General features: G+C 39.1%; 5 protein-coding genes across 5 annotated transcripts in view; 1 reads left to right on the forward strand and 4 right to left on the reverse strand.

Annotated features, from left to right (window-relative positions):
• Positions 1 to 16,822, forward strand: part of LOC138317973 (transmembrane protein 222-like) — a 158,144-nt gene that overhangs the window by 134,740 nt on the left and 6,582 nt on the right. The gene's annotated exons all lie outside the window — the stretch shown is intronic.
• Positions 482 to 2,257, reverse strand: LOC138317948 (uncharacterized). Its single transcript, XM_069259932.1, has 5 exons — positions 2,080 to 2,257; positions 1,842 to 1,938; positions 1,565 to 1,712; positions 1,124 to 1,416; positions 482 to 814 (listed from the first exon to the last, which is right to left on the reverse strand). Exons 1-4 carry the CDS (start codon positions 2,160 to 2,162, stop codon positions 1,124 to 1,126), a joined length of 621 nt encoding a protein of 206 aa, XP_069116033.1. The 5' UTR covers positions 2,163 to 2,257; the 3' UTR covers positions 482 to 814.
• Positions 5,134 to 6,879, reverse strand: LOC138309619 (uncharacterized). Its single transcript, XM_069250845.1, has 5 exons — positions 6,726 to 6,879; positions 6,488 to 6,584; positions 6,211 to 6,358; positions 5,771 to 6,063; positions 5,134 to 5,461 (listed from the first exon to the last, which is right to left on the reverse strand). Exons 1-4 carry the CDS (start codon positions 6,806 to 6,808, stop codon positions 5,771 to 5,773), a joined length of 621 nt encoding a protein of 206 aa, XP_069106946.1. The 5' UTR covers positions 6,809 to 6,879; the 3' UTR covers positions 5,134 to 5,461.
• LOC138309628 (uncharacterized) lies at positions 9,882 to 11,672 on the reverse strand. The gene is made up of 5 exons (XM_069250854.1): positions 11,453 to 11,672; positions 11,215 to 11,311; positions 10,938 to 11,085; positions 10,498 to 10,790; positions 9,882 to 10,188 (listed from the first exon to the last, which is right to left on the reverse strand). The coding sequence occupies exons 1-4, from the start codon at positions 11,533 to 11,535 to the stop codon at positions 10,498 to 10,500; spliced, it is 621 nt and encodes a 206-aa protein (XP_069106955.1). The 5' UTR covers positions 11,536 to 11,672; the 3' UTR covers positions 9,882 to 10,188.
• On the reverse strand, positions 14,803 to 16,466 carry LOC138308140 (uncharacterized). Its single transcript, XM_069249085.1, has 5 exons — positions 16,228 to 16,466; positions 15,991 to 16,087; positions 15,714 to 15,861; positions 15,272 to 15,566; positions 14,803 to 14,962 (listed from the first exon to the last, which is right to left on the reverse strand). Exons 1-5 carry the CDS (start codon positions 16,308 to 16,310, stop codon positions 14,803 to 14,805), a joined length of 783 nt encoding a protein of 260 aa, XP_069105186.1. The 5' UTR covers positions 16,311 to 16,466.

Here is a 16,822-nt window from a genome sequence, read left to right on the forward strand (position 1 = left end):
GGCCGCGGAGACTAAAACATTCTGCATCATTCAGCCATTCCTTTGGTAAGAGCATGGTAAGTGTCTTTTTATACCGAAATATTACATAAAGGCCATCCCTTTTAATAGATTGTCAATTGACAAGCGTTTATCACGACAGTGTGATATACAAGTCTTTACTTAAATCGAAATATCCTTTTTGTTTGAAAATCACAGATCACAAGTAGAGCTGGCATTTCTTGTGTAGGCGCACTTCCGTAGTTTCTCAAAACTAATATTATTCATGTTTATATTTGAATGTACCAATTTCAAAATACATTGTATATTGATATTTGTATGCATGTCTCAAAGTAGGGGTTTCCCGCCTAGTGAGAATATCACACATGGCCAGGCTGTCCTTCTGTCATCTGCTACCTACTTTTGTACCACGCAAACAAATTGACGTACTACAACACTGCAATGTTTTCAGGGGCTTAGTCATAACACAACTCAAAGTTTCAATAGCAACAGATTTTAATGGTTTCCCAGTTAAAACATCAATAACCAAGACACACAAAGGCACCATTGATCACATCATAAATACGAAAAACCATCGACATCCAAGATGCTACTGAAATTATTATTCAAACAAAACTCCAATGTTCTCCAAATCATGACTATGTTAACTGGGTGTCGCTATATCATCGTATCTACAAGCCGACACAAAGAAACATAGAAGAACGAGAGTTGGAGATAATAGTAGAAAGAGAAACGGAAGGAGCAAGCAGGGCGCCCTGGCGTGGTCATCACCTTTGTTCCATCATCGACATTCTCCTCTTCGAAGAGCTCAGCAAGTCTACAAGAAAATATTTCAATATTTAGAATGACATACTTACAGTTACAGTAACGACCTATTATTGTATCATCTACATCTACAGGAATGCGTTCGTTAGGAGAAGTAATTAGACCCGAATGGACTTTGTTTTAAAGCGGCTATATAGTCTGATGTAAATGGCATGGTAATACTGCCGTAAGCATGTTCGGTCAAGATATTAGCAATATCTATCAGCAAGACATGAGTAATGTTAATCCAGAAAAAAGCTGCCTTGTTATAGACACCACATATTATCAGAAATTACTTGTGATTGAGAATGCCCTTCCTTACCTAGCGAGGCAATGGGTACCAGGCGTTGATCTGGCGTTGTACGCACAGGGGAAACAGCACCATGTGTTCCTCCTGAAAGTCAGCACAATATTTTCGTGCCCAGTACCTTTCGTCTTGGGGTAGCTCCTTTGTTAGGGTTGCAGAGAGCTCCAGTCCGAGACTGAACATCCACATCGCGTGAGATCGCTTCTCGAAATCGACCATATGTTTTAACATGCGGGCCTCGTGCCGCCTCCAGGACGTTCTCTTGGCCTGGCACGGGTCGGTTCCACAGAAGCGACAGAGGGATCGACCTGTAAAAACCGATAATATATGTTTTAAAACGTGTAAAGGGACTAAAACATATAACACATTGAATGGATCTGTTAAACATTAATCCGATAAAAGAGGTTGATCAACTGGGGAATGATACATTTTATCAAGACATACAATTGTACTTACGAGCTCTCCATTCCCGGTACATCACACCGATGGCTTTCCAGAACTTCCTTGCGTGGTTTCCAACCAACAGTGCATACACATACGTGTAGACCAACATCAATGATACCATTGCACTCAAAACAGTACAAACGACCTCGTTTCCGATTCTCTGAAAGGAGAAAGATTCTTATCAATTTCTAGGGTTTTATACACACCGAATGAAACAAACGGAAAAATCGTGATTGCAGATAATGTATTTTACAATACGTCGGCCGAGGTGAAAGTTTATTCTACTCACCAATAATAAAGCTCCGTGAGTTAGACACGTTTTCTCGACTTTTCGGGCGACGAAGTAATTTATCATCCTTTCCATGTATCCTACTTCGGGTTCCACGCTACAAAAGTAAGTTACAACACAAGGGTAAAAAATAGAAGGCATTAAAATGGCATCAAATAAATGAACCTTGTGATAGTTCCAAGACGAGCTTGCCTTCACTATGTAAAAACAAAATATCCCGGAGGATGTCTAAACTTACCACGTAAGGCCTCGATATGCAACAGGGCCCTGCTGTGCGACGCAAAGAATTACCATAAATATCAAGAAGATCTTGATATCCATTTTGGTACTTGCGATATTAAATGAGCAAACAGATACTAGCGGAGAGACCTATCAACTCCGCCATGGCCTATTGCTACGCAGCCTGGCAACATGTATTTGACGTCATAACAAGCTTTTCGTCACCACCATTATTACGTCATACTACTGTCTCTGTTTAGGTAGCAGTGTACAGTTAGACCGAATGACCATGGGTGAGATTTTTATTAAGCAGAAAGCCCCTGTTTTATTATATGCATGAAAAATTAAAAATGGATATGTGCTAAATTTGGCGAATTCAATCTAGAGACTTATATGCAGGCTTCACATTTGAATAAAGAAATTCAACAAAATGGGTTCGAGATTAATGGTTTAGGGGGTATCCGAATGTGCGTCTAAGACGGAAAAACTCAATTCTGTAGCAGCAGAAATTGATAGCCGCGGTACGAGGTAAGATTGCTCAAAAGTTTAATAATATACCTATGTCGAAATAGGCTCAGTTCCGCTATCACGACAGTGATGCTTGGTTTTAAACTGTATTCAAGAAAAAAAAAATCTAGTAGAGGGGGGGGGGTGTAATTTTGGGTTGAAAATGCCAATTTTTTTGCAATTTTTCAAAAAATTTGGTTACCATGGTTTTTACATGCTCACAAAACAACAAAATGCAGACCTCTCCAAAAATGAACTCTGCATGACAATTGCAAATGTTTTGTAGATTAAAAATATATATATACTTTAATGTAGGTGTTATTTAAGGTTAAAAGGCTGTGTGTACATGATTAAAGCCTGCACACATTATTTTGCTGAATTTTTCAAATCTACTGTACACTACTACCTTAGATGGAGAGAGTGCTAGCGGACGCGTTTGATGAATGCTGCACAGTTTCGCTAGCGGTTCCCTCGATTAGCGGTTGTTACCGCTAGTGGTTTGTTTGTGTTTTATTGATCAAATTAACGTCCTATAAACAGCCAGTGTCATGAAAGGACGGCCTCCCATATGCGGTATGTTGCGAGTATGAAGTGTGGGTGTGTGTTTTGGGATACTGTGGTATATTCACGTTCTGTATTCTTGCAGTGTAGAACTCTTTCCTTTTGTATAGTGCTATATGACCAGCTTCTGTATAAATGCTATATAATTACTTTTTGATGTCGTTTATGGATGGTGTGCAGCTTTCGCTAGCAGTCCTGGTTGGGAATTATGAACAATTCTCGTTAGCGGTTCCGTTTATGAATGGTCTATCATTCTCGTGCCATAATGCTATTTCCATTCATCAACGCTAGCGGTACAGTTTCTAAATATTGTAGAGTTTCCTATATAACTGTTCTGTTTATGCATGGTGTGTAGTTACTGCTTGCGATTTCGTTTATAATTTGTTAACATTTACCGCCATCGGTCCCATTCATGAATTATGTACAGTAATCACGACCGGTCCCGTAAATCAATTTTGTGCAATTACCGGTAGCCATTCCTTTTATGAATTATGTACAGTTGCTACAAGCGATTCCGTATAAGAAATGTTTAAAATTGTGTTTAGTAAGTTTGATGTCATATTAACAGCCAGGGTCACCTAAGGACGGTCATCCATTGCCGCGGTGTGTACTTGTCTATGTGTTTTGGGAAGCTGCGGTACACTCGTGTTGTTTCTCTTTGTAGTAGTAGAACTCTTACCTTTTAATAGTGTTGTCTCACTCAGCATGCCGCAGACGACACTGAACAAGCACGTCCCACTCGGTCACATTACACTAACAACGGCCAAATTTGAACGGCTGCAGCGAAAGGATATTTTAATGAACAGTAAAACCGGTGCCACAGACGGTGCCGTTACACGTATTTCAAAAAGTACCATATACATAAGAACGTGTTTATTATCCTGTTTACATTACTTGTTACTATACCATCATGGTTGTGTAAAGATTTCGGATCCATGTGTACATTGCTTCAATAACGTACAACGTTTGGGTGATTCTAGTGTGTGTATATGTACACTGTATGGTATGTGCCACTCGCATGCTGCTATAACGTCAGACACCCGCTTTCAAATTCCATCGGGCCATTCGACAGGGATACGTTTTATCTGTTTCTTTTTTTCCTTCCTCTATACATACAGGATTATCTGACGAATTTTCTTAAACAAAATTCTTAGACTGATTGCTTTTTCCATATTCCATAAACTCTTTTTCATTTTCCCAAAATTTTAGGTACACTCAAATGTATGTAGGTAGCCATTTGGCCAGAATCTATTTAAGATGACAATGATTAGTTTTGCAACATGGCGCTTATCAAAACGCATACAAGTTATTTTTTAGTTAAAATGACCAAAGAAAGATAACTCGGGCGGATGTTCTCCCAAAGTTCAATCTTCGTCTGTTGTTCATTCAAATTTTAATTGTGTGATTCCTGTAAAATACATGAGAAAGTGTCTCTGTGTAGATCAAGATACATTTTATACACTAGGCTCAAAAGGCATATCTATAAACAAGGTATGCGACACAGGTGTACTGTTGTTTAGGCCGCGGAGACTCAAACATTCTGCATCATTCAGCCATTCCTTTGGTAACAGCATGGTAAGTGTCTTTTTATACCGAAATATTACATAAAGTCCATCCCTTTTAATAGATTTCCAATTGACAAGCGTTTATCACGACAGTGTGATATACAAGTCTTTACTTAAATCGAAATATCCTTTTTGTTAGAAAATCACAGATCACAAGTAGAGCTGGCATTTCTTGTGTAGGCGCACTTCCGTAGTTTCTCAAAAATAATATTATTCATGTTTATATTTGAATGTACCAATTTCAAAATACATTGTATATTGATATTTGTATGCATGTCTCAAAGTAGGGGTTTCCCGCCTAGTGAGAATATCACACATGGCCAGGCTGTCCTTCTGTCATCTGCTACCAACTTTTGTACCACGCAAACAAATTGACGTACTACAACACTGCAATGTTTTCAGGGGCTTAGTCATAACACAACTCAAAGTTTCAATAGCAACAGATTTTAATGGTTTCCCAGTTAAAACATCAATAACCAAGACACACAAAGGCACCATTGATCACATCATAAATACGAAAAACCATCGACATCCAAGATGCTACTGAAATTATTATTCAAACAAAACTCCAATGTTCTCCAAATCATGACTATGTTAACTGGGTGTCGCTATATCATCGTATCTACAAGCCGACACAAAGAAACATAGAAGAACGAGAGTTGGAGATAATAGTAGAAAGAGAAACGGAAGGAGCAAGCAGGGCGCCCTGGCGTGGTCATCACCTTTGTTCCATCATCGACATTCTCCTCTTCGAAGAGCTCAGCAAGTCTACAAGAAAATATTTCAATATTTAGAATGACATACTTACAGTTACAGTAACGACCTATTATTGTATCATCTACATCTACAGGAATGCGTTCGTTAGGAGAAGTAATTAGACCCGAATGGACTTTGTTTTAAAGCGGCTATATAGTCTGATGTAAATGGCATGGTAATACTGCCGTAAGCATGTTCGGTCAAGATATTAGCAATATCTATCAGCAAGACATGAGTAATGTTAATCCAGAAAAAAGCTGCCTTGTTATAGACACCACATATTATCAGAAATTACTTGTGATTGAGAATGCCCTTCCTTACCTAGCGAGGCAATGGGTACCAGGCGTTGATCTGGCGTTGTACGCACAGGGGAAACAGCACCATGTGTTCCTCCTGAAAGTCAGCACAATATTTTCGTGCCCAGTACCTTTCGTCTTGGGGTAGCTCCTTTGTTAGGGTTGCAGAGAGCTCCAGTCCGAGACTGAACATCCACATCGCGTGAGATCGCTTCTCGAAATCGACCATATGTTTTAACATGCGGGCCTCGTGCCGCCTCCAGGACGTTCTCTTGGCCTGGCACGGGTCGGTTCCACAGAAGCGACAGAGGGATCGACCTGTAAAAACCGATAATATATGTTTTAAAACGTGTAAAGGGACTAAAACATATAACACATTGAATGGATCTGTTAAACATTATCCGATAAAAGAGGTTGATCAACTGGGGGATGATACATTTTATCAAGACATACAATTGTACTTACGAGCTCTCCATTCCCGGTACATCACACCGATGGCTTTCCAGAACTTCCTTGCGTGGTTTCCAACCAACAGTGCATACACATACGTGTAGACCAACATCAATGATACCATTGCACTCAAAACAGTACAAACGACCTCGTTTCCGATTCTCTGAAAGGAGAAAGATTCTTATTAATTTCTAGGGTTTTATACACACCGAATGAAACAAACGGAAAAATCGTGATTGCAGATAATGTATTTTACAATACGTCGGCCGAGGTGAAAGTTTATTCTACTCACCAACAATAAAGCTCCGTGAGTTAGACAGGTTTTCTCGACTTTTCGGGCGACGAAGTAATTTATCATCCTTTCCATGTATCCTACTTCGGGTTCCACGCTACAAAAGTAAGTTACAACACAGGTGTAAAAAATAGAAGGCATTAAAATGGCATCAAATAAATGAACCTTGTGATAGTTCCAAGACGAGCTTGCCTTCACTATGTAAAAACAAAATATCCCGGAGGATGTCTAAACTTACCACGTAAGGCCTCGATATGCAACAGGGCCCTGCTGTGCGACGCAAAGAATTACCATAAATATCAAGAAGATCTTGATATCCATTTTGGTACTTGCGATATTAAATGAGCAAACAGATACTAGCGGAGAGACCTATCAACTCCGCCATGGCCTATTGCTACGCAGCCTGGCAACATGTATTTGACGTCATAACAAGCTTTTCGTCACCACCATTATTACGTCATACTACTGTCTCTGTTTAGGTAGCAGTGTACAGTTAGACCGAATGACCATGGGTGAGATTTTTATTAAGCAGAAAGCCCCTGTTTTATTATATGCATGAAAAATTAAAAATGGATATGTGCTAAATTTGGCGAATTCAATCTAGAGACTTATATGCAGGCTTCACATTTGAATAAAGAAATTCAACAAAATGGGTTCGAGATTAATGGTTTAGGGGGTATCCGAATGTGCGTCTAAGACGGAAAAACTCAATTCTGTAGCAGCAGAAATTGATAGCCGCGGTACGAGGTAAGATTGCTCAAAAGTTTAATAATATACCTATGTCGAAATAGGCTCAGTTCCGCTATCACGACAGTGATGCTTGGTTTTAAACTGTATTCAAGAAAAAAAATTCTAGTAGAGGGGGGGGGGTGTAATTTTGGGTTGAAAATGCCAATTTTTTTGCAATTTTTCAAAAAATTTGGTTACCATGGTTTTTACATGCTCACAAAACAACAAAATGCAGACCTCTCCAAAAATGAACTCTGCATGACAATTGCAAATGTTTTGTAGATTAAAAATATATATACTTTAATATAGGTGTTATTTAAGGTTAAAAAGCTGTGTGTACATGATTATAAAGCCTGCACATTATTTTGCTGAATTTTTCAAATCTACTGCACACTACTACCTTAGATGGAGAGAGTGCTAGCGGACGCGTTTGAATGCTGCACAGTTTCGCTAGCGGTTCTCTCGATTAGCGGTTGTTACCGCTAGTGGTTTGTTTGTTTGATTTATTGATCAAGTTATACGTCCTATAAACAGGCAGTGTCATGAAAGGATGGCATGCCATGTATGCGGTATGTCGCGTGTATGAAGTGCGGGTTTGTGTTTTGGGATACTGTGGTATATTCACGTTCTGTATTCTTGCAGTGTAGAACTCTTTCCTTTTGTATAGTGCTTTATGACCAGCTTCTGTATAAATGCTATATAATTACTTTTTGATGTCGTTTATGGATGGTGTGCAGCTTTCGCTAGCAGTCCTGGTTGGGAATTATGAACAATTCTCGTTAGCGGTTCCGTTTATGAATGGTCTATCATTCTCGTGCCATAATGCTATTTCCATTCATCAACGCTAGCGGTACAGTTTCTAAATATTGTAGAGTTTCCTATATAACTGTTCTGTTTATGCATGGTGTGTAGTTACTGCTTGCGATTTCGTTTTTAATTTGTTAACATTTACCGCCATCGGTCCCATTCATGAATTATGTACAGTAATCACGACCGGTCCCGTAAATTAATTTTGTACAATTACCGGTAGCCATTCCTTTTATGAATTATGTACAGTTGCTACAAGCGATTCCGTATAAGAAATGTTTAAAATTGTGTTTAGTAAGTTTGATGTCATATTAACAGCCAGGGTCACCTAAGGACGGTCATCCATTGCCGCGGTGTGTACTTGTCTATGTGTTTTGGGAAGCTGCGGTACACTCGTGTTGTTTCTCTTTGTAGTAGTAGAACTCTTACCTTTTAATAGTGTTGTCTCACTCAGCATGCCGCAGACGACACTGAACAAGCACGTCCCACTCGGTCACATTACACTAACAACGGCCAAATTTGAACGGCTGCAGCGAAAGGATATTTTAATGAACAGTAAAACCGGTGCCACAGACGGTGCCGTTACACGTATTTCAAAAAGTCGTGTATTCATTAAAGCTGCAACATGAAGTCTTCTGTATTTTCAACTATTCCTTATACACTGCATGTACATGTATTGATAGGTACCATATACATAAGAACGTGTTTATTATCCTGTTTACATTACTTGTTACTATACCATCATGGTTGTGTAAAGATTTCGGATCCATGTGTACATTGCTTCAATAACGTACAACGTTTGGGTGATTCTAGTGTGTGTATATGTACACTGTATGGTATGTGCCACTCGCATGCTGCTATAACGTCAGACACCCGCTTTCAAATTCCATCGGGCCATTCGACAGGGATACGTTTTATCTGTTTCTTTTTTTCCTTCCTCTATACATACAGGATTATCTGACGAATTTTCTCAAACAAAATTCTTAGACTGATTGCTTTTTCCATATTCCATAAACTCTTTTTCATTTTCCCAAAATTTTAGGTACACTCAAATGTATGTAGGTAGCCATTTGGCCAGAATCTATTTAAGATGACAATGATTAGTTTTGCAAAATGGCGCTTGTCAAAACGCATAAAAGTTATTTTTAGTTAAAATGACCAAAGAAAGATAACTCGGGTGGATGTTCTCCCAAAGTTCAATCTTCGTCTGTTGTTCATTCAAATTTTAATTGTGTGATTCCTGTAAAATACATGAGAAAGTGTCTCTGTGTAGATCAAGATACATTTTATACACTAGGCTCAAAAGGCATATCTATAAACAAGGTATGCGACACAGGTGTACTGTTGTTTAGGCCGCGGAGACTCAAACATTCTGCATCATTCAGCCATTCCTTTGGTAACAGCATGGTAAGTGTCTTTTTATACCGAAATATTACATAAAGTCCATCCCTTTTAATAGATTTCCAATTGACAAGCGTTTATCACGACAGTGTGATATACAAGTCTTTACTTAAATCGAAATATCCTTTTTGTTAGAAAATCACAGATCACAAGTAGAGCTGGCATTTCTTGTGTAGGCGCACTTCCGTAGTTTCTCAAAAATAATATTATTCATGTTTATATTTGAATGTACCAATTTCAAAATACATTGTATATTGATATTTGTATGCATGTCTCAAAGTAGGGGTTTCCCGCCTAGTGAGAATATCACACATGGCCAGGCTGTCCTTCTGTCATCTGCTACCAACTTTTGTACCACGCAAACAAATTGACGTACTACAACACTGCAATGTTTTCAGGGGCTTAGTCATAACACAACTCAAAGTTTCAATAGCAACAGATTTTAATGGTTTCCCAGTTAAAACATCAATAACCAAGACACACAAAGGCACCATTGATCACATCATAAATACGAAAAACCATCGACATCCAAGATGCTACTGAAATTATTATTCAAACAAAACTCCAATGTTCTCCAAATCATGACTATGTTAACTGGGTGTCGCTATATCATCGTATCTACAAGCCGACACAAAGAAACATAGAAGAACGAGAGTTGGAGATAATAGTAGAAAGAGAAACGGAAGGAGCAAGCAGGGCGCCCTGGCGTGGTCATCACCTTTGTTCCATCATCGATATTCTTCTCTTCGAAGAGCTCAGCAAGTCTACAAGAAAATATTTCAATATTTAGAATGACATACTTACAGTTACATTAACGACCTATTATTGTATCATCTACATCTACAGGAATGCGTTCGTTAGGAGAAGTAATTAGACCCGAATGGACTTTGTTTTAAAGCGGCTATATAGTCTGATGTAAATGGCATGGTAATACTGCCGTAAGCATGTTCGGTCAAGATATTAGCAATATCTATCAGCAAGACATGAGTAATGTTAATCCAGAAAAAAGCTGCCTTGTTATAGACACCACATATTATCAGAAATTACTTGTGATTGAGAATGCCCTTCCTTACCTAGCGAGGCAATGGGTACCAGGCGTTGATCTGGCGTTGTACGCACAGGGGAAACAGCACCATGTGTTCCTCCTGAAAGTCAGCACAATATTTTCGTGCCCAGTACCTTTCGTCTTGGGGTAGCTCCTTTGTTAGGGTTGCAGAGAGCTCCAGTCCGAGACTGAACATCCACATCGCGTGAGATCGCTTCTCGAAATCGACCATATGTTTTAACATGCGGGCCTCGTGCCGCCTCCAGGACGTTCTCTTGGCCTGGCACGGGTCGGTTCCACAGAAGCGACAGAGGGATCGACCTGTAAAAACCGATAATATATGTTTTAAAACGTGTAAAGGGACTAAAACATATAACACATTGAATGGATCTGTTAAACATTATCCGACAAAAGAGGTTGATCAACTGGGGGATGATACATTTTATCAAGACATACAATTGTACTTACGAGCTCTCCATTCCCGGTACATCACACCGATGGCTTTCCAGAACTTCCTTGCGTGGTTTCCAACCAACAGTGCATACACATACGTGTAGACCAACATCAATGATACCATTGCACTCAAAACAGTACAAACGACCTCGTTTCCGATTCTCTGAAAGGAGAAAGATTCTTATCAATTTCTAGGGTTTTATACACACCGAATGAAACAAACGGAAAAATCGTGATTGCAGATAATGTATTTTACAATACGTCGGCCGAGGTGAAAGTTTATTCTACTCACCAACAATAAAGCTCCGTGAGTTAGACACGTTTTCTCGACTTTTCGGGCGACGAAGTAATTTATCATCCTTTCCATGTATCCTACTTCGGGTTCCACGCTACAAAAGTAAGTTACAACACAAGGGTAAAAAATAAAAGGCATTAAAATGGCATCAAATAAATGAACCTTGTGATAGTTCCAAGACGAGCTTGCCTTCACTATGTAAAAACAAAATATCCCGGAGGATGTCTAAACTTACCACGTAAGGCCTCGATATGCAACAGGGCCCTGCTGTGCGACGCAAAGAATTACCATAAATATCAAGAAGATCTTGATATCCATTTTGGTACTTGCGATATTAAATGAGCAAACAGATACTAGCGGAGAGACCTATCATCTCCGCCATGGCCTATTGCTACGCAGCCTGGCAACATGTATTTGACGTCATAACAAGCTTTTCGTCACCACCATTATTACGTCATACTACTGTCTCTGTTTAGGTAGCAGTGTACAGTTAGACCGAATGGCCATGGGTGAGATTTTTTATTAAGCAGAAAGCCCCTGTTTTATTATATGCATGAAAAATTAAAAATGGATATGTGCTAAATTTGGCGAATTCAATCTAGAGACTTATATGCAGGCTTCACATTTGAATAAAGAAATTCAACAAAATGGGTTCGAGATTACCAGTCTAAAAGAAAGTCAACAAAATGGGTTCGAGATTAATGGTTTAGGGGGTATCCGAATGTGCGTCTAAGACGGAAAAACTCAATTCTGTAGCAGCAGAAATTGATAGCCGCGGTACGAGGTAAGATTGCTCAAAAGTTTAATAATATACCTATGTCGAAATAGGCTCAGTTCCGCTATCACGACAGTGATGCTTGGTTTTAAACTGTATTCAAGAAAAAAAAATTCTAGTAGAGGGGGGGGGGGGGTGTAATTTTGGGTTGAAAATGCCAATTTTTTTGCAATTTTTCAAAAAATTTGGTTACCATGGTTTTTACATGCTCACAAAACAACAAAATGCAGACCTCTCCAAAAATGAACTCTGCATGACAATTGCAAATGTTTTGTAGATTAAAAATATATATATACTTTAATGTAGGTGTTATTTAAGGTTAAAAGGCTGTGTGTACATGATTAAAGCCTGCACACATTATTTTGCTGAATTTTTCAAATCTACTGTACACTACTACCTTAGATGGAGAGAGTGCTAGCGGACGCGTTTGATGAATGCTGCACAGTTTCGCTAGCGGTTCCCTCGATTAGCGGTTGTTACCGCTAGTGGTTTGTTTGTGTTTTATTGATCAAATTAACGTCCTATAAACAGCCAGTGTCATGAAAGGACGGCCTCCCATATGCGGTATGTTGCGAGTATGAAGTGTGGGTGTGTGTTTTGGGATACTGTGGTATATTCACGTTCTGTATTCTTGCAGTGTAGAACTCTTTCCTTTTGTATAGTGCTATATGACCAGCTTCTGTATAAATGCTATATTATTACTGCTTTTGATGTCGTTTATGGATGATGTTCAGCTTTCGCTAGCAGTCCTGGTTGGGAATTATGAACAATTCTCGTTAGCGGTTCCGTTTATGAATGGTATATCATACTCGTGCCATAATGCTATTTCCATTCATCAACGCTAGTGGTACAGTTTCTAAATATTGTAGAGTTTCCTATATAACTGTTCTGTTTATGCATGGTGTGTAGTTACTGCTTGCGATTTCGTTTATAATTTGTTAACATTTACCGCCATCGGTCCCATTCATGAATTATGTACAGTAATCACGACCGGTCCCGTAAATTAATTTTGTACAATTACCGGTAGCCATTCCTTTTATGAATTATGTACAGTTGCTACAAGCGATTCCGTATAAGAAATGTTTAAAATTGTGTTTAGTAAGTTTGATGTCATATTAACAGCCAGGGTCACCTAAGGACGGTCTCCCATTGCCGCGGTGTGTACTTGTCTATGTTTTTTGGGAAGCTGCGGTACACTCGTGTTGTTTCTCTTTGTAGTAGTAGAACTCTTACCTTTTAATAGTGTTGTCTCACTCAGCATGCCGCAGACGACACTGAACAAGCACGTCCCACTCGGTCACATTACACTAACAACGGCCAAATTTTAACGGCTGCCGCGAAAGGATATTTTAATGAACAGTAAAACTGGTGCCACAGACGGTGCCATTTCACGTATTTCAAAAAGTCGTGTATTCATTAAAGCTGCAACGTGAAGTCTTCTGTATTTTCAACTATTCCTTATACACTGCATGTACATGTATTGATAGGTACCAAATACATAAGAACGTGTTTATTATCCTGTTTACATTACTTGTTACTATACCATCATGGTTGTGTAAAGATTTCGGATCCGTGTGTACATTGCTTCAATAACGTACAACGTTTGGGTGATTCTTGTGTGTTTATATGTACACTGTATGGTATGTGCCACTCGCATGCTGCTATTACGTCAGACACCCGCTTTCAAATTCCATCGGGCCATTCGACAGGGATACGTTTTATCTGGTTTTTTTTTTGCCTTCCTCTATACATACAGGATTATCTGACGAATTTTATTAAACAAAATTCTTAGACTGATTGCTTTTTCCATATTCCATAAACTCTTTTTCATTTTCCCAAAATTTTAGGTACACTCAAATGTATGTAGGTAGCCATTTGGCCAGAATCTATTTAAGATGACAATGATTAGTTTTGCAACATGGCGCTTATCAAAACGCATACAAGTTATTTTTAGTTAAAATGACCAAAGAAAGATAACTCGGGCGGATGTTCTCCCAAAGTTCAATCTTCGTCTGTTGTTCATTCAAATTTTAATTGTGTGATTCCTGTAAAATACATGAGAAAGTGTCTCTGTGTAGATCAAGATACATTTTATACACTAGGCTCAAAAGGCATATCTATAAACAAGGTATGCGACACAGGTGTACTGTTGTTTAGGCCGCGGAGACTAAAACATTCTGCATCATTCAGCCATTCCTTTGGTAAGAGCATGGTAAGTGTCTTTTTATACCGAAATATTACATAAAGGCCATCCCTTTTAATAGATTGTCAATTGACAAGCGTTTATCACGACAGTGTGATATACAAGTCTTTACTTAAATCGAAATATCCTTTTTGTTAGAAAATCACAGATCACAAGTAGAGCTGGCATTTCTTGTGTAGGCGCACTTCCGTAGTTTCTCAAAAATAATATTATTCATGTTTATATTTGAATGTACCAATTTCAAAATACATTGTATATTGATATTTGTATGCATGTCTCAAAGTAGGGGTTTCCCGCCTAGTGAGAATATCACACATGGCCAGGCTGTCCTTCTGTCATCTGCTACCTACTTTTGTACCACGCAAACAAATTGACGTACTACAACACTGCAATGTTTTCAGGGACTTAGTCATAACACAACTCAAAGTTTCAATAGCAACAGATTTTAATGGTTTCCCAGTTAAAACATCAATAACCAAGACACACAAAGGCACCATTGATCACATCATAAATACGAAAAACCATCGACATCCAAGATGCTACTGAAATTATTATTCAAACAAAACTCCAATGTTCTCCAAATCATGACTATGTTAACTGGGTGTCGCTATATCATCGTATCTATAAGCCGACACAAAGAAACATAGAAGAACGAGAGTTGGAGATAATAGTAGAAAGAGAAACGGAAGGAGCAAGCAGGGCGCCCTGGCGTGGTCATCACCTTTGTTCCATCATCGACATTCTTCTCTTCGAAGAGCTCAGCAAGTCTACAAGAAAATATTTCAATATTTAGAATGACATACTTACAGTTACATTAACGACCTATTATTGTATCATCTACATCTACAGGAATGCGTTCGTTAGGAGAAGTAATTAGACCCGAATGGACTTTGTTTTAAAGCGGCTATATAGTCTGATGTAAATGGCATGGTAATACTGCCGTAAGCATGTTCGGTCAAGATATTAGCAATATCTATCAGCAAGACATGAGTAATGTTAATCCAGAAAAAAGCTGCCTTGTTATAGACACCACATATTATCAGAAATTACTTGTGATTGAGAATGCCCTTCCTTACCTAGCGAGGCAATGGGTACCAGGCGTTGATCTGGCGTTGTACGCACAGGGGAAACAGCACCATGTGTTCCTCCTGAAAGTCAGCACAATATTTTCGTGCCCAGTACCTTTCGTCTTGGGGGGTAGCTCCTTTGTTAGGGTTGCAGAGAGCTCCAGTCCGAGACTGAACATCCACATCGCGTGAGATCGCTTCTCGAAATCGACCATATGTTTTAACATGCGGGCCTCGTGCCGCCTCCAGGACGTTCTCTTGGCCTGGCACGGGTCGGTTCCACAGAAGCGACAGAGGGATCGACCTGTAAAAACCGATAATATATGTTTTAAAACGTGTAAAGGGACTAAAACATATAACACATTGAATGGATCTGTTAAACATTATCCGATAAAAGAGGTTGATCAACTGGGGGATGATACATTTTATCAAGACATACAATTGTACTTACGAGCTCTCCATTCCCGGTACATCACACCGATGGCTTTCCAGAACTTCCTTGCGTGGTTTCCAACCAACAGTGCATACACATACGTGTAGACCAACATCAATGATACCATTGCACTCAAAACGGTACAAATGACCTCGTTTCCGATTCTCTGAAAGGAGAAAGATTCTTATTAATTTCTAGGGTTTTATACACACCGAATGAAACAAACGGAAAAATCGTGATTGCAGATAATGTATTTTACAATACGTCGGCCGAGGTGAAAGTTTATTCTACTCACCAACAATAAAGCTCCGTGAGTTAGACACGTTTTCTCGACTTTTCGGGCGACGAAGTAATTTATCATCCTTTCCATGTATCCTACTTCGGGTTCCACGCTACAAAAGTAAGTTACAACACAAGGGTAAAAAAAAAAGGCATTAAAATGGCATCAAATAAATGAACCTTGTGATAGTTCCAAGACGAGCTTGCCTTCACTATGTAAAAACAAAATATCCCGGAGGATGTCTAAACTTACCACGTAAGGCCTCGATATGCAACAGGGCCCTGCTGTGCGACGCAAAGAATTACCATAAATATCAAGAAGATCTTGATATCCATTTTGGTACTTGCGATATTAAATGAGCAAACAGATACTAGCGGAGAGACCTATCATCTCCGCCATGGCCTATTGCTACGCAGCCTGGCAACATGTATTTGACGTCATAACAAGCTTTTCGTCACCACCATTATTACGTCATACTACTGTCTCTGTTTAGATGGAGAGAGTGCTAGCGGACGCGTTTGATAAATGCTGCACAGTTTCCTATATAACGGTTCTGTTTATGTATGGTAACAACCGACCCCGTTTATTAATTTTGTACAATTCTTTTCCGCTGAGCTGCCTACAATTTTACTATGAGATAGTCCAGGGGTATATATATCGTAAGTGATCGGAACCCCTGGAGTATTGAGGATGAATTACCGCTAGAGATCCCTTTTTGATGATATTAAAGCGTTCTTAACACGGTGCAACAAGGTTCTTCCCGGTAAAAAGATATTATTACTTAGCATAAATTGCTGAGATTAGTTTTATCACATATTTTGGTGACGTACGAAAATGTGCAGGAAAA

The sequence above is a fragment of the Argopecten irradians genome, chromosome 1, assembly GCF_041381155.1.
Source record: "Argopecten irradians isolate NY chromosome 1, Ai_NY, whole genome shotgun sequence".
Classification (NCBI taxonomy): Eukaryota; Metazoa; Mollusca; class Bivalvia; order Pectinida; family Pectinidae; genus Argopecten; species Argopecten irradians.